This window comes from Andrographis paniculata, unplaced genomic scaffold (assembly GCF_009805555.1).
Source record: "Andrographis paniculata isolate CXL003 unplaced genomic scaffold, ASM980555v1 Contig62END, whole genome shotgun sequence".
NCBI classification, from domain to species: domain Eukaryota; kingdom Viridiplantae; phylum Streptophyta; class Magnoliopsida; order Lamiales; family Acanthaceae; genus Andrographis; species Andrographis paniculata.
Genome location: NW_026137598.1, coordinates 7,663,061 through 7,685,054, shown reverse-complemented (window position 1 = coordinate 7,685,054; position 21,994 = coordinate 7,663,061). Strand labels below are relative to the sequence as shown.

At 33.9% G+C, this 21,994-nt stretch overlaps 6 protein-coding genes across 13 annotated transcripts; 1 reads left to right on the top strand and 5 right to left on the bottom strand.

Annotated features, from left to right (window-relative positions):
• Positions 1–2,318: 2,318 nt before the first annotated feature.
• On the bottom strand, positions 2,319–7,259 carry LOC127260873 (probable peroxygenase 4). Of its 6 annotated transcripts, XM_051288865.1 has the most exons (10): positions 7,242–7,259; positions 7,063–7,163; positions 5,943–5,993; positions 5,335–5,578; positions 5,021–5,130; positions 4,815–4,900; positions 4,176–4,270; positions 3,912–4,037; positions 3,679–3,825; positions 3,383–3,516 (listed from the first exon to the last, which is right to left on the bottom strand). In XM_051288865.1, exons 5-10 carry the CDS (start codon positions 5,118–5,120, stop codon positions 3,495–3,497), a joined length of 576 nt encoding a protein of 191 aa, XP_051144822.1. In that variant the 5' UTR covers positions 5,121–5,130; positions 5,335–5,578; positions 5,943–5,993; positions 7,063–7,163; positions 7,242–7,259; the 3' UTR covers positions 3,383–3,494. The 6 variants fall into 6 exon arrangements, with proteins under 6 accessions (XP_051144825.1, XP_051144824.1, XP_051144826.1 ...); XM_051288868.1 differs by lacking the exons at positions 3,383–3,516; positions 7,242–7,259 and adding an exon at positions 2,319–2,337 and having other exon boundaries at positions 5,335–5,575; XM_051288867.1 differs by lacking the exon at positions 7,242–7,259 and having other exon boundaries at positions 3,294–3,516; positions 5,342–5,575.
• LOC127260874 (ubiquitin-conjugating enzyme E2 variant 1A-like) lies at positions 6,837–9,120 on the bottom strand. The gene is made up of 5 exons (XM_051288870.1): positions 8,871–9,120; positions 7,649–7,788; positions 7,451–7,576; positions 7,242–7,368; positions 6,837–7,163 (listed from the first exon to the last, which is right to left on the bottom strand). The coding sequence occupies exons 1-5, from the start codon at positions 8,899–8,901 to the stop codon at positions 7,102–7,104; spliced, it is 486 nt and encodes a 161-aa protein (XP_051144827.1). The 5' UTR covers positions 8,902–9,120; the 3' UTR covers positions 6,837–7,101.
• Positions 9,121–11,078: 1,958 nt separating this feature from the next.
• Positions 11,079–12,328, bottom strand: LOC127261002 (nudix hydrolase 17, mitochondrial-like). Of its 2 annotated transcripts, none has more exons than XM_051289122.1 (4): positions 12,067–12,328; positions 11,779–11,926; positions 11,634–11,717; positions 11,079–11,562 (listed from the first exon to the last, which is right to left on the bottom strand). In XM_051289122.1, exons 1-4 carry the CDS (start codon positions 12,150–12,152, stop codon positions 11,317–11,319), a joined length of 564 nt encoding a protein of 187 aa, XP_051145079.1. In that variant the 5' UTR covers positions 12,153–12,328; the 3' UTR covers positions 11,079–11,316. The 2 variants fall into 2 exon arrangements, with proteins under 2 accessions (XP_051145079.1, XP_051145078.1); XM_051289121.1 differs by having other exon boundaries at positions 12,034–12,325.
• Positions 12,329–17,911: 5,583 nt separating this feature from the next.
• LOC127261001 (uncharacterized) lies at positions 17,912–20,732 on the bottom strand. 2 transcript variants are annotated; one of them, XM_051289120.1, is made up of 5 exons: positions 20,358–20,732; positions 19,767–19,933; positions 19,295–19,591; positions 18,554–19,208; positions 17,912–18,001 (listed from the first exon to the last, which is right to left on the bottom strand). In XM_051289120.1, the coding sequence occupies exons 1-4, from the start codon at positions 20,698–20,700 to the stop codon at positions 18,558–18,560; spliced, it is 1,458 nt and encodes a 485-aa protein (XP_051145077.1). In that variant the 5' UTR covers positions 20,701–20,732; the 3' UTR covers positions 17,912–18,001; positions 18,554–18,557. The 2 variants fall into 2 exon arrangements, with proteins under 2 accessions (XP_051145077.1, XP_051145076.1); XM_051289119.1 differs by having other exon boundaries at positions 17,991–19,208.
• On the top strand, positions 17,998–18,387 carry LOC127261004 (uncharacterized). Its single transcript, XM_051289125.1, has one exon. The coding sequence runs from the start codon at positions 17,998–18,000 to the stop codon at positions 18,229–18,231; it is 234 nt and encodes a 77-aa protein (XP_051145082.1). The 3' UTR covers positions 18,232–18,387.
• A 222-nt stretch (positions 20,733–20,954) lies between the features above and the next one.
• Positions 20,955–21,755, bottom strand: LOC127261003 (probable calcium-binding protein CML25). The gene has a single exon (XM_051289123.1). The coding sequence runs from the start codon at positions 21,596–21,598 to the stop codon at positions 21,032–21,034; it is 567 nt and encodes a 188-aa protein (XP_051145080.1). The 5' UTR covers positions 21,599–21,755; the 3' UTR covers positions 20,955–21,031.
• Between the last annotated feature and the right edge of the window lie 239 nt (positions 21,756–21,994).

The window sequence follows — 21,994 nt, the reverse complement described above, 5'->3', positions numbered from 1 at the left end:
TTCGGGTGGACCCGACCCGCTCAAGACTCGCACTCAATCAATGTTTTGGATTCGGGTTCAAATAAATGTCCTTCGGCTTTAAATTTGTAACTTGAGGTCAGTATAATATGGCTTCTTTTGCAGGATCGATGGATCTCGATCGGTATAAAACCCATCCGCACCTACCCTACCCTACCCTACCCGTTTCCATATCCGTTTTATCATTTTTGCAGGAAATGGCAACAGTGTGTGTATTTATATTTTTATATATAAATAAATATAAATATAAATATAAATATAAATATACTCACATATAACGTACATAGCATGTGAAATTATTTAACTTGAAGACAACTCTGATCAACCGGTTTATTGGGTTGCATGTCACCCCATATTTTTAAATATATTACAAAAAATAAAAATAAAAAAATGGAAATCCTCACAAATATTAGAAGTGACATCAAATATAAAATAAAAGTAACTAAGCAAATGATCAGTCCATAAATTAGCCACATATTTATTTATATATTGGAATAATTAATTATAAGGGCATCTAATTATTATATCTAGATTATTACTTACAAATAATTATTGTTATTACCGAAGTTAAAAAAAAAAAGAAGAAGAAGTAGTTAGTTATTTATTAATTACTGTGTAGTGTGTGTGTGATCGATCCTAGGAATTAGTTAAAAGTGACATGTGATAGTTAGACTGGACTAATTAATTAATTAACTATAATATTTTAATGGTGAGAAAGCAGGTGGGTCGGGTATCCTACCCGAATATGAAGAAATGGATAGGGTAGGGTCTGGTCTGTGAAAGGAGACAGTGACATTGCTGTTAAATTGATGTTCTTTCCAACTTTGCATATTTTGAAAAGTTTTACTTATTTTTAATTTGTGAAAAGTTAAAAGGATAAAAAGAGTGGTGTCACTCACCTTACTTTTAATTTCTTGTCAGTATTTGTAAAGAATTATTCCTTTTAACTCATATATATATATATATAAATAAATATTCAGTAGGAGGAATATTATATTTTAATCAATTATATTAATTATAGGATTCTGTCAACAACTAAATTAATTAATATTAACTCATAATTGTTATTGGGTACGTAGAATATAACAATAGTATTATATACAAGTTAATACATTAAATCTAATCACTTGTGTCCAAATTATTATGATGATTAAATTGGAAACGTGACAGGGGATTGCATTAAAAGAAAAAAAAAAAAAAAGGTAATTAATTTATTCTTGTGTCATGATATGATATGATCTGATATATCCAATATATATAAGATATACATTTATCCACTCCCTTACATTAATTTGGAGAAATTAATTAATTAATTAATTAGAAAAATAAATAAAACCCCACTTGCGATTTGATTGCTGCATTATTGATCAAAAGTAGCATACAAAGGGGACAATCACACACACATTCTAACCAATAATTAATATAATAATTTCTTTTGAATATATATATTTATATATGTATGTATATATTGTGACATTTGATTAATAAGTAAGGCAATTTGGCTTCTTATATATATATATATAGCATATATATAATTAATTCCTTCACCATTGACTTATAAATTATTTAATTCCATGCATGCATGCAAGGGTCATCAGCTATATAATATGTGTATATATATATATATATATAATTAGTGTGTATGATATCGACCCTAAAACCCGGAAATTCTCTCAACTTTGCTTCTAAATTAAAGAAACATCACACACACAGATACATATATATATATATGTGTGTGTGTGTGATGTATATGATGATACTGACAATTGTGTGTTATGAATTGGATGATGATAAATTGATAATAATAAATGATAATAAAGACATAGTCCCTTTTTATCTGGTGGGGGTACAAGCTAAGGTCCATTTCGGCCAACACTATCTCCAAATATTCCTTCTTTACAGGACATCAATTTTTGTATACATTATTTAATTAATTATTATATTTATATGTGTACGTATAGTGTCCCAATTGGATCGGAACCATATACAATATGCATGCGATTAATTATCTCCACATATCAATATATATATATATATATAGTTTAAATAAATAAATAAATTAATTAATAGTAAGTATTAACTAGTATTACAGTGTCCTTGTGGAGCACCCCAATTGATCGATCCCGTGTCTGTGACTGTCCTTTCACAGTGCGTAGTACAGCACCATCCACCATCACCCTACACTACTCGATCCAATATAATTTTGATTAATTCCTGCGTGCATGCCTGTAGCTGTAGTATGATCTGCTTGATGACTGCATGCCAATTATTGAACGAAGCTTCGTCTGCTGCTGCGCTGCCATTCATGTTATACCCTACCTATCCTCCCACCCATCATACAATAAAATTAAATAATTATTCAAAATATATATATATATATATATATTCATATAGAGTTTGAGTTTCAGTTGAGATGAGAAGCGTGATTGTGAATAAGAATTCGGACTCAACATACCTTAATCACGGCTAAAGCATTTTCCTCCCACAAACAGACAAATAGTACATTATACTACCTCCGTCCCATCTACTATGTCCACATTGTCGTTTCTGTTCGTACTTTTTAATTTAATTTTTTAAATTTAAATTAAACTAATTAGTTATCTTAACCTTAATCTATAATTATTTATATTATAAGATAATTATTTTTACTAATATATTTTTAATTATCTACTCATTATATTATCCTAAATTTCCATGTCATACAATGACCTAGACATTCAATATAGGAGGAAGGGAGTACTACTACTATTATTATTATCTTTATTATATACAATTAATATTATTAATTTGATTCATACATACATATATATATATATATATATAATTAGGGCAGGAAATCGCGAGCACAAGTGATGGGCTTTTTTTAACCACAAGTGGGAATTAAGCGAAAGTAGCAAAATTAAAGATTCAACCACAAGTAATAGGCTTTTTTATTATTTCTTTTTCTTTGCACACACTCTAACCAACTTATTCTCTTATTTTGTTTCAGGAACAAGTAAGGTGTCTCTGATTTACATTCTGTATATAATTTTTTGTTTTTTCCGCTTTACAAAATTATAAAATAAAATATATATATATTGATTATAATGTTTTATAGTATTAAAATTAAATATATTTTCTATTGAAAATAATAAAATTTTTGCAGCAGCAGCAATAAATAAGGAAAGAAAGATGAAACAAAGCCCCGATTGTCTTTACTCAATCATACCTTGGTTTCAACTCTCACACATTCATATTACCAATGCATTAAACAGAAATCTTTCACACATTCAAAATTACAAACAAACACACATTGAATTACATAAACTGGTTATGATATGAGTGTGTGCAGAAATTTACAGATATACAAATGTAAGTCTGTATGTATAATCAGAAGCTGACAGCAAATGGCGGCCACAATTTCAGAACTAACAATTTCAGGAATTGATGTAACACAACAAACAGCAGATGGTTTCTGTACAATCTTCATCACTTCATCAAACATCACAAGTAGTTTTGCTGCAGACAAAGAATTGTATACTCATTTAACTATTTATTCCTTTATTTCCTTCTTATTCACCAATTCCATTATTCTAAAGAATCCCAATCAACTTTTTATTTGAAAAACACAAACAAAAAAAATGATATCAGATAAAGTTCAATTCATGTAGGGAAAATTACTTCTGCTTCTTTGAAGATGCATGTTCCTTCTCCATTCGCTCAAACAGGCTCCCGTCATAGACAGCCCTCACCGTGTCTTTGTGCAGCAATCCATTTTTGTCTTTGCAGAGGATGTAAAGTATCTTCCACTCAGTGAAAGCAGCCAGCCTGCAATAAGAGGAATTAGAGAAAGATTAATCCTGCGAAGAAATGGAAAGTATATGGTATTGAATTAGACTAAACGGTGGCCATACCATCCGGCATAGTCCTTTGGTTCTCTGTTAGATTTCAGAAAACTTTTCAGCTCATCTGAAGTTAAGGCCTGTGGATGTGTCTTTGCATGTTTGGCGAAAATCTCCTCGAATTTTGATGGGACGAACCTTCAATAGTTATTAGTGTAATAAGTAAACGGGGTCTTGCAAAATAATTAAAGAGGCCTTATTTTGATTGCACAGCTGTTAATTTCGAAGAAATGAGTATCCAAATTGAACGGATTTTGAATTGAAAGAGATGGATACCTTCCTTCTTTGTCGTAGACGTCAGAATCACTTCCGTGCTTTCCCAGTTGGATGTTCTCCACCTCAATTGGGAAGTGAAAAGAAAATGGTTTCCCCTGCATAGCGAAAACGTACAAACAAACAACTGATTAATACTAATGAGCATAGATTGGCTCCTGCAAACATAGTGTACATTTTGGCAGGTCTTGCAATCGTTAAGTTTACACCTTCTGGATAAACATACACAAATGTGTATACACTGACTCTTCCGAAAACTTGATTAATTCAAGCTATAATATTCAGGGCACACAAAATTGTTCATCATAAATAGAGGGTTTTTCATACTCATAAACTAATGATTATAAAAGCGATCAAATTAATTTTCAATTCATGCATATGGTCTTTTTCTATAATCTGTTTTGTATGGTTTCGATTCCTTTCCGTAAACCATCAATTTCTGAACTCACACGCTGTATGTGCATATTGCTTCTAGAATGGTTCAAGATGTCTTGCAAAATAAGGAAATTCTGATGCAGGATTGTTAGGTAACGAATGATATGCCACAAATGTAAAACTAAAAATATATGTAACAATAGAAAATGATAATCCTTAGTCGATTATCGATAAGCACAGAAAAGAAGACTAGATAGCAGAATTTACAGGTCTGGTTTTCCGACTGAGGCCGAGATTGATGAAAGCAGCGGCTGCGGAGGACAGCGCAAGTCCACATCCAATTGCTCGGAAACCTAAAATCCAAACAGTCCACCATATTGAGCGCACAAAATTCGCAGTGAACGCGGAATCGAATCGAAGAACAGTAAGCAACCAAACTACATTCTAAAAAGAATAAAAAATCAACAAACAACCTTGAAATGTCTCCGAAGGATAAATCACTCCATCATTGTTTCGATCGAAGAACATGACATGCTTCTGGAGAGCACTCGGCTCAGTGTGATGACCTTCCATTGTTATCGCCCTGCCCAATCGCCAATGCCAAAATTAAACTCGACGGAAATACAGTTAAACAAAAACCTAATTCATTTCAAAACAGAGAAATATCATATCCTCGTCTTCCTCTTTACTGCTTCCAAAAACTGAAACGGAATTATTCTTCTCTAAACCAAACCAACACGAAAAAGGAAGAAACAGAGAGAATAAAGCACCAAAGAAATCAACCAACCAGTTACCAGTGTCCCTTCAACACGAAGGAAAAAAAGGTGGGTTTAAGCTCACAATTTATAGGGAAAGAAGCACCGGGAATCAATCAGCCTCACTCGGAAGGGTTTCCACTTTCAACCGCCATGCGCGTAGTGTGAGCACATAATTTTCTGAAGCATTTTTATTGTCATGTCCGCCGCAGTGGGTAAAAACGACGTCGTATTTGGGAAGCCGGCGTGGACACTATTTCCACGTGGCGATCACTGCTTTAGGATATATACAAGACGTATATTAATAAACAAAAATCCTTGGATTTGTTTAGAGATAGTATATTATGCTATTTTTTGAAATAAATAATTAATATTTGATGTACGAAAATAAATAATGGTTAAACAAGGAATCGATTATCAACAAAGATGGATTAATTATTTATTGAGACGTGTGCTTGTACAATAATGTATTTTTGCCACATTCTGAAAAGGAAAATCCTTTTTAATTTCAAGTTAACTGTGATTAAATTTTGACATGATTTCTGAAATATATATATATATATATATATTAGATATGCCAAGAATAATAATTAGATAAATAAATGGAGTTCACGCATCAATGACTTGGATTACAGCTCACCTGACCTGTCGCATGCCCATTTTGCTTTAACTTTTGACTTCGTTATAAACCCTGATTTAGTGCAAAGACACCTCAACAATTTTATGTTACATTGTGTGAACAAAATATGTATAATTACAAAATAATTTTTGTGAAATATAAGAATTGAAAATTGTAATATATGACTTGACGCAATCAAATTCGGCAGCACATGAAAATAGAAAGTAAGGGATTTTTTTTTTTTTTTTTGTGTCTGTGTGGATAGTTTTGGCTGATTTGCTCATTTAAATATGGCACGTGTAATGTACTCCATAACATGCTTGTTTGTTTATTTCATTTTCTAAGCATCGCACGTGCACAACAAAAAAAACATGAGAATCCAACCCTTAAAATTTTATTGAGTTAATTATGTAATTCTTTAAAAAAAATTAATGAAAATAAAACTTCAAATCACATTGATTTGTACCAAACGTACAAAATAATGTAAATACACTGCAAATCAAGTGATAATGATTGCCTGTAGTGAGTACAATTAATTTATAAAAAATGAAGGTGATAACGTTAGAAATAAATTTCCTTCTGGACAACTTAAAATTTAATAAAGTAGGAAGTGATTAGCATTAGCTGTTAAATCTATATGAATAGATTCCATAATGTTGTTTTTTCAAAAAGCAAAAAAGTGTCGAATTATGTTAATGGGCGAACAAAAACTGAAATGGTGTGATGGCAAAGTGGGCATAAAAGATATAAAATAAAATAAAATCACTAACCCCAAATTATGCCAATTATCTATTCACACAGACCACATAAACATAAAAATTTCAAATTTGAAAATAAACTGAGTGTTGATGCTGGCAGAGTTTTCAACATTTTTTATTATAGAAGATATTTATTCAAAGCAATTAATCCAACATATGAAGAATTTTCATTTGGGCTTCAGCATATAGAAAACAATCTGTATTGGTTGCTTAAACAATTACATCTGATCAGAATCAACAATTTCTTATTCACCCTGAGCTCCCTATTGTGGTCTATTTGGTCCACTAGATTGAAGAAGCCATAACACAACATAAGACAAAAACAAATAACTATTCCTAGTGAAACTGGAATTTTGCAGCTTATATCAATTTATGTACTTTACCTCACAATGTTCAACAATGCAGGGATGATCTGGTGAAGTTTAGAGGATGCAACATCTGAGCCATATCCCCTTTTGGTCCACCCTCGAATCATCGTCGTTGCCTGTAGGAATCAACAACATACTGGTAAGGACAACAACTGCACACAAACTGAGTGTACAAAGTTTGTGCCGCAACTAACCTTCTGGTGGTTGAGCCAATTTACGATTTTGCGGGGACATCATCTCCTTTTTCAGCTGCATTAATATATCCTCCATTGTGTACTCCCTCTGCCAATCAGCTAGCATGGGAAAGAGATTGGGCTGGACCTGGAATTTTGATTGCCAGAAGGATGGTGAGTTGAAGTGAGAATGAGTCTATAAGATCTGATCACTCAAAAATAATACTTACAGCACCAGTTTCCCGATTAATACAGGTCATATTTATCTGTGATTGGAACCTTACGGTTGGAGGGTTATCCGGGTAATCCTTCCCGCAGAAAATTTTTAATTGATATATCCTCCCTTCATGTACAGTCTGTGCAATTTCAAGGTCAGGTGGGATTATAGTCCATTATAGAAATGAGAATAAAGGGAGGTACCGACTAACATTAGGAGGGCCGAGGATAGTTCCAGTCCATGACTGCATGTAAACATCATCAGCATCATCCATTCCGTAGCTAACAGTCCCATCTCCTATTCCCTTTTCTCCCCTTTCGAGCTCTTCCAACAAACGAAAGTTCCTAGGCACTGAAAGATAAATTGAAAATTTGAATGATCCAATGTTCTCAATAGACAGTCATACCACATTAACTAAGACTATACAAATGCAGCAGTGTAAGTTGTTCAAGCACATTGAATCCACCATTTTCTAACTCTTGTTTCGACTAAATTAATTTCTTGTAAAGACACCAAACATGGGATTGCAGTGTTTCAATGTTAGCGTATTGGTTTAAGTTGCTATGCAAAATCTGTTGTCCAGTCCATTTTAAGAGTTCCCCTCCCAATCTACATGGAGCGAAAAAAAAAAACAGTATCGAATGAATCTATTTGGTTTGGTGATGGCTAGATACAATCCATTGGTTTGTAAGACAACCCCTAGCATTGCATGGGACCTAATTTCCATTTCAACACAGCCAACTCATTCTTATTTTATAGTGTAAAGCAACAAGATGTTCCTTGGCTAGTTGAACCCTGTTTCATTATCAGCACCCAATAATTATAAATTGTGAAATCAATAGTATCTCAGAGTTCATATAAGCACGCTGTAAACTGGCATTGTTGAACCTAAATCAGAAGCAGCTGTTAAAAGTCAGGATGCAACAAATGAAACAGACAGAAGCAAATTATGTGACTGAATAAGGGATCCAAATGCAGAGGATTAAGTTTCCATAAGTCCATGATTGATGATAAGACATACAGGTATCTTTCGATTTTCTATCCTACTTCATCTTCCCAACAGAGAGCTTTTAGTTTTGCACATAATTGCCATTTTAATGAATTCTCTTTCAAACATACCTAAACCAAGCTGTTCTTCACTCACTCTTTCAGTAATACATATAGAATTTCACTAGTTACATATACTCCATCAAGTAAAACCCTAAGCAACAAACAATTACACCAACGATGAATTCACGAAAATCCATCACCAATTCCCTAAATTAAGGCAGGTTTAGCGAGTAAGCGAAGCCCCAAACTTGCACAGCGAAACCATAACTCAAAGACCGAAAATCACGAACATTGGGACGAAAGTTATCTCGATTCGAAGAGAAACAGAAAACAAATTACGGCTGGAATAAGATCTCCCGAAGCTAATTGTAATTGTAGCTTACCGACAACTCCTGATGATCCTTCAGCCCCCATCTCCCGCCGCACCGGCACGAAACAGAGAGTCTTTTGAGGGCGAATTAAAAATGAGTTTCGGAAGGGCGCAGATAAAGGGCTTTTGATTGACTAAATTCAACGTTACTTCTGCAGAAGTCAGATTACAGTCATTCGTTACCAAGTCCCGGACCCCCAAATCCTTTCCCAACCTATACCACGAGCGATGTGGACTACTGGGCATGAACAAATCTGCCCAAGGCCTTGTATGCAGGGATCTGAGCTCCCGGAAGCTCAAAAGTAATTTGGCCGTCTCCTCTCTTCCAAAACATTAAGGACAGTGGGCGCCGCCGTTTTCGAGCCTTATGGATAAAAATCGCAGGAAAAATCTAATGGGCATTTTTCCGAGAGCCCACGGGATGACATTTCAAAAACGAATGGTGGCAAACGGGCAATGACAATTTGATCATTAATTTCTTCAAGTCAACTTTTCAGGCTATTTGCATATATGTTTTTCCTTCGATTTATTACTCAAACATTAGGGATTGAATGACATTAGGATTCGAATTAACATAATAATAATACAATATGACAGCTGTATGATACAATATTATTAATTTTAACATAATAGATATATGTATATAATACAGTATAATATTTAAACTATGCAACACATGTTTTTTATGTAACATAATATTGTACGATGCTATATAGAAATAATCTCTACGTCCAGTTACAAAATATATATATTTCTATTTTGGGATATCTAATTATAAAGTAATTATTTTATTAAATACCATACTTTTAAAATATCATTACACGATTTTTACCTACCCACTATAATTAAAATATAACTTTTTAAACTCCGTACTAAAAATAAATGTATATTTATTGTTTGGACAGAGGGATTATATTTTTATATGTTCCGAGTCAGTATCTTTGCTTGTTACTTATCCTCTGTTTCTACAATATTTTTAAGAATGATCATTTTTTTAAGAAAGGAAATATCATTTCAATTATATATATATTTTTAATAAAATATTATATCAAATAATAATTTTTTATTATTTTAGGAAAATTCAAATTCCTCTAAACAAAGTTAAGTAAATGCTCTAGCACTACACGTTTTCTTCCATTCGCATTCCATTTATAGTTTGAACGCAACGTTGTTTGGTTAGGTACATTTAGGGTGTGTTTGTTCGGGGGATCGGATTAGATTTTCACTATTCATTCCATTTTTTTCTCCTAAAAATATCAAATTAAACACATATTTTTCATTTTTTATATTATACTAAAAATCAATTTTACATTCAAAACATCACATCAACCCCTATTTATATCATATGATACAACTATTCAAGTTTGGGGGTTTGAATTTTGAGTTGGGATTTGAATAGTAAAAGTTTTAGATTTGAATAGTTGTATGATGTGATATAAATAGGTGTTGATGTGATGTTTTGAATGTAAAATTGATTTTTAGTATAATATAAAAAATGAAAAATATGTGTTTGATTTGATATTTTTAGGGGGGGAAAAATGGGATAAATAGTGGAAATCTAATCCAATCCCCCACACACACCCTTGGTGTGTTTGTTTGGGGGTTTGGATTTTGAGTTAGGATTTGAATAGTAAAAATTTTAAATTTGAATAATTGTATGATGTGATATAAATAGGTGTTGATGTGATGTTTTGAATGTAAAATTGATTTTTAGTATAATATAAAAAAATAAAAAATATGTGTTTAATTTGATGTTTTGAGGGGGGAAAGAAAATGAGATGAATAATGAAAATCCAATCCAATCTCCCAAACAAACACATTAATGTAATTACAATTCATTGCATTCTATGTATGGTTAATTGATTAAACACATTACATCGTATTATTCAATCGTATGGTTCATTGTACTTATTTGCAACACATGATTAAGCCAATCAAGTTTAATATATATAGTTTCTTAGCAGATGATTTGGTGGTACCGAGTGAATTAATGAATATGAGGTAATGAGTTAAACTCTGATGCTTCTAATATAATGATTAAATTGTGTGAAGTAAATTTGTCAAAATAAGATCATGAGTTCAGGTCTCAATACATCCTATTTTGTTTAAAGAATGTTATATTCTCATATTATTTTTTAAAAAAAAAAATTAAAGTAATTAATAGCTAGTGCTTACTAGCTATTAAGAAGGAAAAAAAAAATTAAGAAATTAATTTGCAAATTCTGTAACTATAGAACTTTAGATCCACTGAATGTACACGCTGTCACAACCGTAGCTCATATTGAAAAGTGCTACATTTTACAAACTAAGTTTAATAAGATAAATCATATTAGACGAATCAAGTGTGGCAGATCACTTGGAGGCATTGGAGTTTGAACCCATAGCGTCGAAATTTCTTAATTATTATTATTATTATTATTATTATTATTATTGTTGTTGTTAATATATATGGATGTAGCTTAGGTAAGAGGGTGGTGGGTGATGAGCCTGTGGACGAGCTTGTCGAGGGCCTCTCTCATCCAGAAATAGGAGCCTGCAGCGGTGCAGGCTTGTCGGGCGTCGGCGACGGGCATCCACTGCCGGGATCGGAGAGGCTTCTCCGGCCAGAGATCGAGCTGGTGGGTCACCTGTAAGGGGAACATCAACCCTTCGTGGTACTTGTCGTCCCGGCTCTTGCTCCTGAACACCCACCTTCCAAGCTCACCCTATATCATTAATATATAATTAATCGATGAATTAATTAATTAAGATATAGATAGATAGTAGGTGGTAGTACCTCGACATTTCCGACGACACCAGCCTCCTCCAGTGACTCCCGGCAGGCAGCCTCTTCCACACTTTCATCACTCTCCCACCCTCCCTGTATAGATATATATATAAATAATTTGGCTTGAATGAATGAATGAATGAATTAGAACTACCTTGGGAAACATCATAATTTGTGGAGTTTTCTTAGAACTGATGACAAGAATTTCCAGTTCGTCCTCACTCCTGGCTGCTGCTGCTGCTGCTTCGTCAATATTTCCATTTCTTCCATTAATCTTATTCTTGAATCGGTATGGTATGCATCTGCAAATCCCATTATTCCCATTCATCATTACATTATACACAACTAATTTATAATTATACTCAAGAATAATAATAATTAGGTTTAGGTGGCTAGGTAAGGTACCCACCCGACGACAAGGCGACGATGGTTGTGGGTGTACCTCTGCAAGTGTCTCCCCGTCCGAGCTGCTTCTACAGGCGCCACCACGCACACATGATGATGATGATGCATCTTCATCAATTCCATCCAAGAATAATTAATATTGATTCTATTCTATTCTATTCCAAACAAACAAACTAATTAATTCAATTTCAAGTTTAAACACACATACAAATTAAATACAACTCCCTTTATTTATATATAATTGACCAATTTCTATTGAGCAATCTCATATATATATCCATACATCCGAACACACATATATATACACACAAGCTCACAACGACGACGGGGGTAGTAGTGAATTATTATTATTATTATTGGCCGTCTCACTCATTAATGGATAAGGAAAGAAGCAAGAAATGGTGGGCGGGGTGGGGTGGGGTGGGGTGGGACGGGGAGGGGAATAGTATTTAGTAATTGCATTATTACAGTTCAAGAAAGACCACTGCACACTTGCTTACACATCATCACCACCTGTACTGTACATTCATGGTTTCAAGACATTATAATTTCGGCGCTGCACTCCAAATCTTTTTTCATTCTCTAAATCCACCCACATTTTACAATTTATTAAATATAAACAAACCAATTAATTAAAAAATTAATTCAAATTCACACGAAACATACAAGAACTGTTAGCAGTATATATATATATATATTGATGCAATGAATATTGAATATCATCGATCGATGTCGTCAACGTACGTACCCATTCAATTAAATTCAATTCTTGGATTAAACTTTTTGGTCGTCATCAATGAATCAATTAATTAAGTCCAACTTTCTGGGCGTTTCCTTGATGTTTCTTACCCAAACAATCCTCTTTGCTTTTTATTTACCGGACCATTCCACCTGCTTTTAATTTGTTTCAATTCCTTTTATTTATTTATTTATTTAGCTATCCATAGATAGATATATATATATATATATATATATATACTTTTCGTATTCAGACAAAATTATTCACATGATTGATCAGATTCAGACCTAGACCTGCCTGCAGCAACAGCAGTAGCAACTTCCTGGAACTTTCACTTCCTTTAGATGATTTTAATCGATTATTGATTCATTCATTAATTAATTGACTCCACTTTAGCTTCAACTACAATAATGCCTCCCTGTCTAGTTTAGGGCATGCAATAATCCTGCAATCTCTGATCGATTCAAACTCATATTCATGTCTTAATTTGTATATATACATTGGCTACCAATGTATTTATTTTATTTCTTTTGGATTGTCCACAATCAATAAATGTATCAATTTTTTTAATTTAAATAAACATAGTCCAAGCATTCTAAACAACAATATGACTTTTTTCACACATAAATTATGAATATTTCTTATTTTATATACACACATTGCAAATCTAACTATACATGCAAACAATCACTTTGTAAAAATTAAAGAACTTTAGCACCGATTGAAACTTCTTTATATATATAATTAACATTTCAGTTCCAATATATACAACACAATATTTCATACAAAATATTACACCAAAGACATATTTCATTCAAAAATCAAACTACAAATAAAGAAACAAAAACAAAATAAAGAAACCCTTTTTCTTCTAGAAGCATTTTAATTTTTTTAAAAACAATTTTCAATATCAACAAAGATCGTATCTAGAAATTTTGTTAGGACAAGTGGATGAAGTTTCTGTGTGTGTCTGTATAATTTTATAAAATCAACTTGGAGAAGTATCGGGTCCTAAAAAGTGTACTCCCAAGTCCCAACACTAGAACAAATATAAAATATAATGTAATTATAAAAATCAGATCTTGATCTTATTTGAAGATGATTTTAATGCAAAAATGTTAAAAATAAATGTGTGTCACACCTGAGCAAAAGCATAAATAGACACACAAACAAACAAATAAATGAAAGAAATAGGAAGATGGGAGTCAATAAATATTATGGGAATAGAGATAAGGGAGAAGAAAAGAGTGGACATATTAATATACAACAAGTCTACAAAGGCTGGATTTAATAATATAATTATTGCATGCAAGTGTTAACTACTAGTTAAATTTATTAAAACATTATATTGCATATCAATCTGACACGTGCACGTGCACGTGCTGTCTTCATTGAAACATCCACCTCTAATAGTGCCCCACTAGTATATATTAGTAAAAGTGTCTTCTTCTGCGGATTTTCTCAAATTTCTGCTGTTCATTCAATTTATTTTCTCTAGAAATATTAAATTAAATATTTTTTTTATATTATGTTAAAAATCAATTTTATATTCAAAACATCACATCAATACTTATTTATATCACATCATACAACTATTCCAATTCAAAAATTTTACTATTTAAATCTTAATTTAAAATCCAAACTCCCAGATAAACACACCCTAAAGCAATTCTTCCATTATATATAATTTTAAGTTAATAAAAAAATTATAGTAATAAGTGATGGTATAACATGTTCCAAGAACAAAAAGGACTGGACACGACAATATCGGGACCTTTTAATATATCAAATAATTACAATTATTATTTTCATTAGGGTTTTGTCTTGGTGTGGACATTTATTTAATTAAATATAATTAGTTTCCGTGGTCTGAAACCCATTTCTAGAAACAGCATGGCCTTGGCCTTGACCTTGGCAGTGCAACAACTCACTAAATAATAATAATAATAATAATAATAATAATAATAATAATAATGTACTATCTCTATTTTACCTGAAATATTTTTTTAAAAAATTAAAAAATAATAGTATATATTGATGAATAGATTTGTATATATATATATATAAAACAATAAATTAATGAAAATTTTGAATTTATGCATACTGTGATGGTATTTTAATAAATTAATAATATACCCTGTAATTATTTATTTATTTGTTTAAAATGCATGCGTGACAGACACAATCGAATCTAAATCTGAATCAAGAATCAAATCAGCAGCTTAGTTCAGTTCAAGATTAATTAATGTCATCGACATGATGAGTTAATTTTCTCTCGTCTGTAGAAAATGTCACGTGATTTAATTATATATATAGCCCATGTGACTAATTTATTACTCTTTCTTGCATGATTATATATATATTGCTTCAATTTACAACACAAAGTATTACGTAATTTATTATTCTATCCTCCTCTTTTCTTCTAGTATAAGTAATTATTATATTAGATTTTGAGGGGAAAAATAAAAAATAAAACCCCATAAATTAAAGAGCAATTAATCAATTTAATTAAAAATCAAGAATGATGTGTATTTGAATCACACACCAATTAATTAGATATCACAAAAAAATCCCTAGAGGTAATTAATGCATATGGAATGTCACAAAATTTCAAATTTGTACTAAATCTTAATAATCTATCAAGTAGCCAAATTGTATAAACCAATCATCCCTCTCTTTACTTGTTTCCATGAAATCTATTTTATTAAAAATATTTTTTTATATAAAATATCACCTCAAACACTTATTTTCTATTATTTTTTTTTATTATTATTATTTTCAAACAAACACAAAACCACTATAAAAAAAATTGATATATCCTATAGATTCATTGAACGTAGCTAGTCAGTCAGTCAGTCAGTCGTATGTGTAAATAATTGTATAACTACTACAACCATAAGACACAACAATAACGATAGATATATATATATATAGATATATATATATATATATTAAAGTGGTGGCTGCTGAATGCTATTCAGACGACATTAAAATCCGATCACCAGTCAATAATTATATATATATATATATATTGTCCTAATTAATTAGGAATTTTGTTTGTTCTTATTTCAGGCAATTAATAATAAATGTTGCGGTGGGAACACATACACCTACTGCTGCATTTCGTCATTTGCTTTGTCGTCAAACAACATAATATTATAATAAATATATCAAAATTTATTGAGTTCTTCCTTCCCATGCTGCATGCATGGAATCCAATCATTTTTTTATTTTATTTTATTTCTTTTTTATTACATTAGATAATAATAATAATAATAATAATAATAATAATAATAATAATAATAATAATAATAATAATAATAATAATAATGTTGTCGTAACAAAAAGATTGAGTCTTACTAGAGTCATCAAAGTCAATTTATTCATTTAAATCTTACTTTTTCATGGATCCAATTGCAATAATTTAAAAAATTATTTGCATATGTGTAATGTGGTTAGACATAAAGCTTAGTCCATATTAAAATTTGTAACAAGAATTATCATAAAAACATTAAGTATTATTATTACAAAAATTAATAATAACAAGTGGATAGCTCTATAGTGTGTTGAAACACTCAATACAGTATCATAAGAAGCAGCCTATGGATCACGTCCATCCCTAAGTACGAGGGCCCGGCCCAAATAAATAAAATTAGACTCATATTAATTTATTTAGTTCATATAGATAATTAAAACTAATACTAATTTTTAAGCATTTATCTATTTTCTAGAATGTTAAAAACATTTTAACACTAAATTTAATATACTTTTTTAATATATGTATTAAAAAAAGTATAATTATATATTTCCGGTCTCATAAAAAGTATAATTATTATATATATATATATCCAGTCTCATAAAAAAAGATTTTTATTTTTCATTTCCGTCACAAAACAAAAAATACTCCCTCTATCCCGAGCCTCTAATATTGCCTATGGCCGACATGGAGCCGACGACGATATATATTAAAAATATGATATCATAAAATATTGTATATGTATGGTGTGTTTGTTTGGGAGTTTGAATTTTGAATTGGAATTTGAATAGTAATAGTTGTATGATATGATATAAATAGACGTTGATGTGATATTTTGAATATAAAAATAATTTTTAAAATAATATAAAAAATATATTTAATTCGATATTTTTTGAAAAAAAATATTTGATGAATCGTAACATTTGAATAAAGTCGTACAAACGAACACACCCGTAGTATATTATAAATTTTAATTGAGTATCACATCGTACCATGTGGTATAAAATTATGTATAATAATAATAATAATAAATAAATAACTAAATAAATAAATAAGAGTAATATCCAAATGGTCCAATAAGATACGTTGCCCAAGTTAGGACGCCAAACGCGGGGAGGAACAATCACACACAGTTCCGCAATATGCCACGTGGCGCTTCGGGCGGCGTGACGTGTGCGCTTTGCTGGCACACGTAACTGATTCGGTGTATGGCCCACACCGATTCGAACCCGCATGACGTCACATTCAACCCTTCCACGTCACCCCTCTCTTTTTGTCCCCATTATTAACATGAATTTCTAGAATACCCCTCCCCTCCCACCCTGTATTTGACCTCGTTACGGATTTTCATTTAAATCAATAAATTGTTACTATCATGATATTAAATTAAACCCATAGAAGGAAAACACATAACAAACGTGTGGTGATCACTAAAAACAGACTCGGTCACTTTCACATTTTTCCAATTTGGTGTTTTACCAACGTAGCTAACGATTTGTGACTATTTGGTGACCAATATTCAAAACACATATATGTATCTAATTTAATTGCAACATTCAGAAATTTCAAAAACGTGCGTCAACCAATAGGAAACCGACACGTAGCAATTTTTTTCCCAATAATCACAGTTTTAGCCGTTGACAGTCAGCTCGTTCCGGTCAACCGAGGAAGATAAGCACGGTGACGTGTCCTCGATTAAATTGATCGAGTAAAAGGGTAGTTTGGTCATTTCACAAAAACCTCATCTCCTTCACCACATTAGTTATCTGCCCGCCTTCCTAACTCTCTCTGCATTTCACCAATTCATGAACATTTCATGTGCTCCAGTTTATCACCATTTCTTCCTCACCTATATATACACATATACGTACACACGCTCACACATCATTTCTGGCTTACTGAAACTTATTAGTTGCGAGGTGTGATTTGTTTGTGTTCTCCGCTCTCAATCAATCCTTCTCTGTGATTTAGCTATGCCTGCAATGGATAACAAGGAAACAATCAGCAGCAGCGACGATCGAGATGAATATCAAGGCGTGGGGATTCACAGCCAGGTCAGGAAAGTAAAGCAGGAGATGGAGAAGATCAACCGCCTTGCGCTGCAGCCGCCGGAGGCGCGGCCAGCGCTCCGGGAGATCGTCCGCCACCATCAACGATCGCGATCGCCTCTAGGGTTAGCAGAAAGGCCAATCTCGGTTGGTAATTAATCATGATAGATTTCGAATTTGCCTGTTTGATTTACACGGTTAGGCTACGGCAGAGGTTCTACTGTTTACTCAGTCTCCTGTTTAGTGCATCTTCTGGCCTTACCAGTTAGTTTGTACATAATTAGATGAATATTATAAAGGACTTTTCTACTCTCAGTTCTTCTCCTTCTCTTTAATTATTCAGAATTTCTTAGAAAGTTTTGCTTCTGTGAATCTACCTGACCATATATGAATTGAGCAACCACAAATTGACATATTGTTCATCTGCCAAAACAAATAGCAAGAATTGAAAATTGGCTCTTACAGTACAACTGCTTGTTACCTAATTATTGCGCAGCACTTGTTTCCACTGAGGAGAGCGATCTAATCCTGTTTGAAAGATCCCTCATGGCATTAACAATGACAGTCTTCTTCTGGATTCTGTACTCGACGGCAAGCTTGGTTGTTCCCGCGACATCGCCATTATTCTGCTGTTTCATTATCGATTCATCTTCCATAATTTTGGTGGGGAAGTGCCCGAGCGCGATCACGCACAGAGCAACAATTGTCCGTAGTGTTGCCGTCTCATTTCCCGTTCCGAGTGGTGCTTCACTTTTAATCGATTTAAGGTCATCCAGAGCCTGCTTTTCCACGGCTTCTTTGTCGTTGCACAGGAGAACTCTCAAGGCAGCCAACAATCGATCCTCGACTAACTCAGAACCTCCGATCCTCACTTTAAGATCAGGATTTTCGCCGTCTAGATTGAGCTGGAGCAATATTTGTTGCTGCCATGGCGACGGTGAAGAGAAGTTGGGGGATGAGATACCGGCAGCCATGCTAGCAGCATCTAGAAGGGCTGCGTCGTATTTGAGTTCGATGCAATCGTACGGGTTTGAGGGGACGACAAACCCATAATCCAGAAGAAACAAATCATTATTTAAACAGCCATAGTTGAGCTCTATCGGATCATCTTGCTTAATCTGCACTTTCGCAATCACCTGGCCATAAACACAAATCAAGAATCCACTATTATACTAGGCATAGATGTTTAATGAGTTTTCTCGAGGCACAGTAGGGAACGAACCTTTACAAGCATGTTCTCGCTGCTCGATTCATTCTCTTGTACAATTTCAGCATTCGGAGCAAAGCTGTGGTTGCACATGTCTATCAGTGGGAGGCACATCGGAGTATCGATATGGGTTCCATTTGCATTTCTGCCGTATAGACGAAATGCACGAGATGAAACAGCTGACATTGCCCATCCGAGGGATGAAGCATCCACATCCTGTCCTCCAAAGGGGTGATCATCTGGTTTGACATTTTCGAGTTTACTTTTCACTAACCTCTCAAAATCAAGAAGAAACCGACACCTCTTGTTTACCTAAAAACATCAATAAAGTACATAAGCATCCTCCGGCATCATTGCTAGTTTGCTACCCAACAAATATACATCGAGAAAGTATACAAGAACATGTAAGTGTGGCTTATAGTTTAACCATGGAAGACATAAAGAGCATTCAACTCAAGACAGAGTCATAAACAGACCACTCACTTACCTGGTGAAGAAGAGGAGCATACTGTAAATTCTTGATATCCTCGCCGGGGAAGAAAATAGGAACACTGTACGTTTCGGGAAGATTGCTAATGTAAGGCCACCAAAAGGAACCTTTCTTGGCTCTCTCTTGCAGAAGTTTCAAGCCCAACCTCATCGCCCACAGCTCCTCTGTCAAATGCTCCAAATGTCCAATTTACTTCTTACACAAAATTCAATAGCCTAATATTTAACGAAAGGAGTCACCAAACAATACCAGGAGTTAATCAAACTGCATTTCAGAAACAAGGAATGGCTCAGTGGCTCATCTCCATGCTTTTTCAATTATGACTATTAAGCTTCGCAGCATTCAATTCTCACCAATTTCAATCAAATAGTATCCAACAGATTGTTTTAATTTGACATCAGAATGTAAAAATGAGAATGCTCCTAACCTATCAAGTCCAAGCACATAAACCCTAACTTTTTACAGACCGGCCGACAACAACAAAATGTCCTTCAATCCACCATAGACAATTCAAATTGATACAAAAATAACAGATCTTATACCTAATTTCACGACAAAATAGATAATTAAGAAGAACAAAAACCGTACCCGGAATGTGCCGAGCCAAGTCAATCAAAGCAGATGATTCCCCATCTTTGGCTTCAAACCTAAGAGGAATGTGTTGGGGGAGAGTAATGAGATCAGTCCCCTTCGGAATATCCTCAGAAGCCAGAAGACCGAGCCCGAGCCCGAGCCCGTTGGGTTTCTCTTCCTCCAAATATCCCACCTTAATAGACCTGTGCACAAATCCGCCTTCTCTCTGGACCCACTTTACCAGGTCCGGCGGCTGAGTCACCAACCGTGTAGTGTAGAGGCAGGCCGACGCCGCGGCGTAGGCTAACGGGCGGACGTGGTTTAGCGAGCTCGCCATCAGCGCCATCTTGCTCGACATTTGCCAGTTGCCACCATTCACCCGATTGCCTAAAAAGGTTTTTTTAATCTGTACTTTCAATTCGGGTTTGCCGGGTCAAACCGGATCCTCTTTTAAAATTTACCATTTTAATAAGATTATATTTTTATAAGAATAATAAGACTCAGAATAACAATATATATATATATATAATAACCATAAATTATTTCCAAAACAACACTACTAGATTAATACCTAAAATCTAATAATAATAACAATTTCTCAACCCTAAACAAACAAACAAATAATAAAAAAAACCAAACAAATAATAAATTATTAATAATATTAATGATGAATAAATCTCAGCCGTCCATCAAACATCGAAGCGGATTCCTCTCATCATCATGACCTTGAACTCGTCGAAACAGATGGTTCCATTCCCGTCGGCGTCGACGCCGCGGATCATCTTCCGGCAGTCGGCGAGCGTGCAATTCTCCCCGAGGCTCCGCAGCACCTCCTGCAATTCGTCCGCCGATATGCTGCCATTGCTGTCCAAATCGAAGACCTTGAAGGCGTCCCACAGATTGGCCAGCACCTCGTCGTGCCCTACCTGGTTCGTGTTCAGCTCGATGAACTCCCGCAGATCAATGTGGCCATCGCCGTCGCTGTCCAACTCCGACACCATTCTCCTCAGCTCCTCCTCCGTCGCCGGACTCCCCAGGCTCCCCATTATCGCCCCCAATTCCGCCGCCGAGATCTTCCCGTCCCCGTTCGAATCGAATTTCTTGAAAACCAACTCCAATTCCTCCTCCAGCCGCCGCCGCTCGTTCACCGACGACGATCTCGAGCTGATCGTTGTTATTGCCGCCGCTGCCGCCGCCGCCGCCGCCGGCAAATCGCTGTGTTTCTTCTTCCTCCGGAACAACTCCTTCAATCCCATGATCAATCGGAGATTTCTTTTTTCTTTTTTTTTTTTTTTTTTTACAATTCGTCGGCAGGAAATTAATTATCGGATACGATGGGTGGATTGAAAATGTTTGCCCTAAAGAAGGATTGGAGAAACGCAAATCTCTGTGCAATTAATAATGGAGACGATAGGGGAGGAGAAATTTGTGGGTTTGATGTTTGAATACAGTTGGGATTCAGAATTATTCAAGAACTATGTGTTGTACTTTATTGGTATCTTTTATGGTTATTAATTATATTACAATTCTGCGTTCAAATTCGAGTCATTTTCCGGTATATACTAGGTTTTCTCGTTTATGGTGTCAAATTACCTAAGTATCCTTCATATGCGTTTATCATGCACGGTGCGGCTGAAGGGCATGTTGGTCTT

What these genes read in the sequence shown, in the direction of transcription:
- LOC127260873 (XM_051288865.1), bottom strand. Translation starts at nt 5,120, where the DNA reads ATGGAAGGTCATCACACTGAGCCGAGTGCTCTCCAGAAGCATGTCATG. An exon ending in TCAGTCGGAAAACCAGACCT is followed by an intron (nt 4,271 to 4,814) that starts GTAAATTCTGCT and finishes TTCGCTATGCAG; the next exon opens with GGGAAACCATTTTCTTTTCA. An exon ending in CCAAAGGACTATGCCGGATG is followed by an intron (nt 3,826 to 3,911) that starts GTATGGCCACCG and finishes CTCTTATTGCAG; the next exon opens with GCTGGCTGCTTTCACTGAGT.
- LOC127260874 (XM_051288870.1), bottom strand. Translation starts at nt 8,901, where the DNA reads ATGGGGGCTGAAGGATCATCAGGAGTTGTCG. An exon ending in AGGATCATCAGGAGTTGTCG is followed by an intron (nt 7,789 to 8,870) that starts GTAAGCTACAAT and finishes TTTATCTTTCAG; the next exon opens with TGCCTAGGAACTTTCGTTTG. An exon ending in CTATCCTCGGCCCTCCTAAT is followed by an intron (nt 7,577 to 7,648) that starts GTTAGTCGGTAC and finishes GAAATTGCACAG; the next exon opens with ACTGTACATGAAGGGAGGAT.
- LOC127261002 (XM_051289121.1), bottom strand. Translation starts at nt 12,152, where the DNA reads ATGGAATTGATGAAGATGCATCATCATCATCATGTGTGCGTGGTGGCG. An exon ending in CATCGTCGCCTTGTCGTCGG is followed by an intron (nt 11,927 to 12,033) that starts GTGGGTACCTTA and finishes TGGGATTTGCAG; the next exon opens with ATGCATACCATACCGATTCA. An exon ending in GTGTCGTCGGAAATGTCGAG is followed by an intron (nt 11,563 to 11,633) that starts GTACTACCACCT and finishes TTAATGATATAG; the next exon opens with GGTGAGCTTGGAAGGTGGGT.
- LOC127261004 (XM_051289125.1), top strand. Translation starts at nt 17,998, where the DNA reads ATGCCTGCAATGGATAACAAGGAAACAATCAGCAGCAGCGACGATCGA.
- LOC127261001 (XM_051289120.1), bottom strand. Translation starts at nt 20,700, where the DNA reads ATGTCGAGCAAGATGGCGCTGATGGCGAGCTCGCTAAACCACGTCCGC. An exon ending in CTTGGCTCGGCACATTCCGG is followed by an intron (nt 19,934 to 20,357) that starts GTACGGTTTTTG and finishes AGCATTTGACAG; the next exon opens with AGGAGCTGTGGGCGATGAGG. An exon ending in ATGCTCCTCTTCTTCACCAG is followed by an intron (nt 19,592 to 19,766) that starts GTAAGTGAGTGG and finishes TGATGTTTTTAG; the next exon opens with GTAAACAAGAGGTGTCGGTT.
- LOC127261003 (XM_051289123.1), bottom strand. Translation starts at nt 21,598, where the DNA reads ATGGGATTGAAGGAGTTGTTCCGGAGGAAGAAGAAACACAGCGATTTG.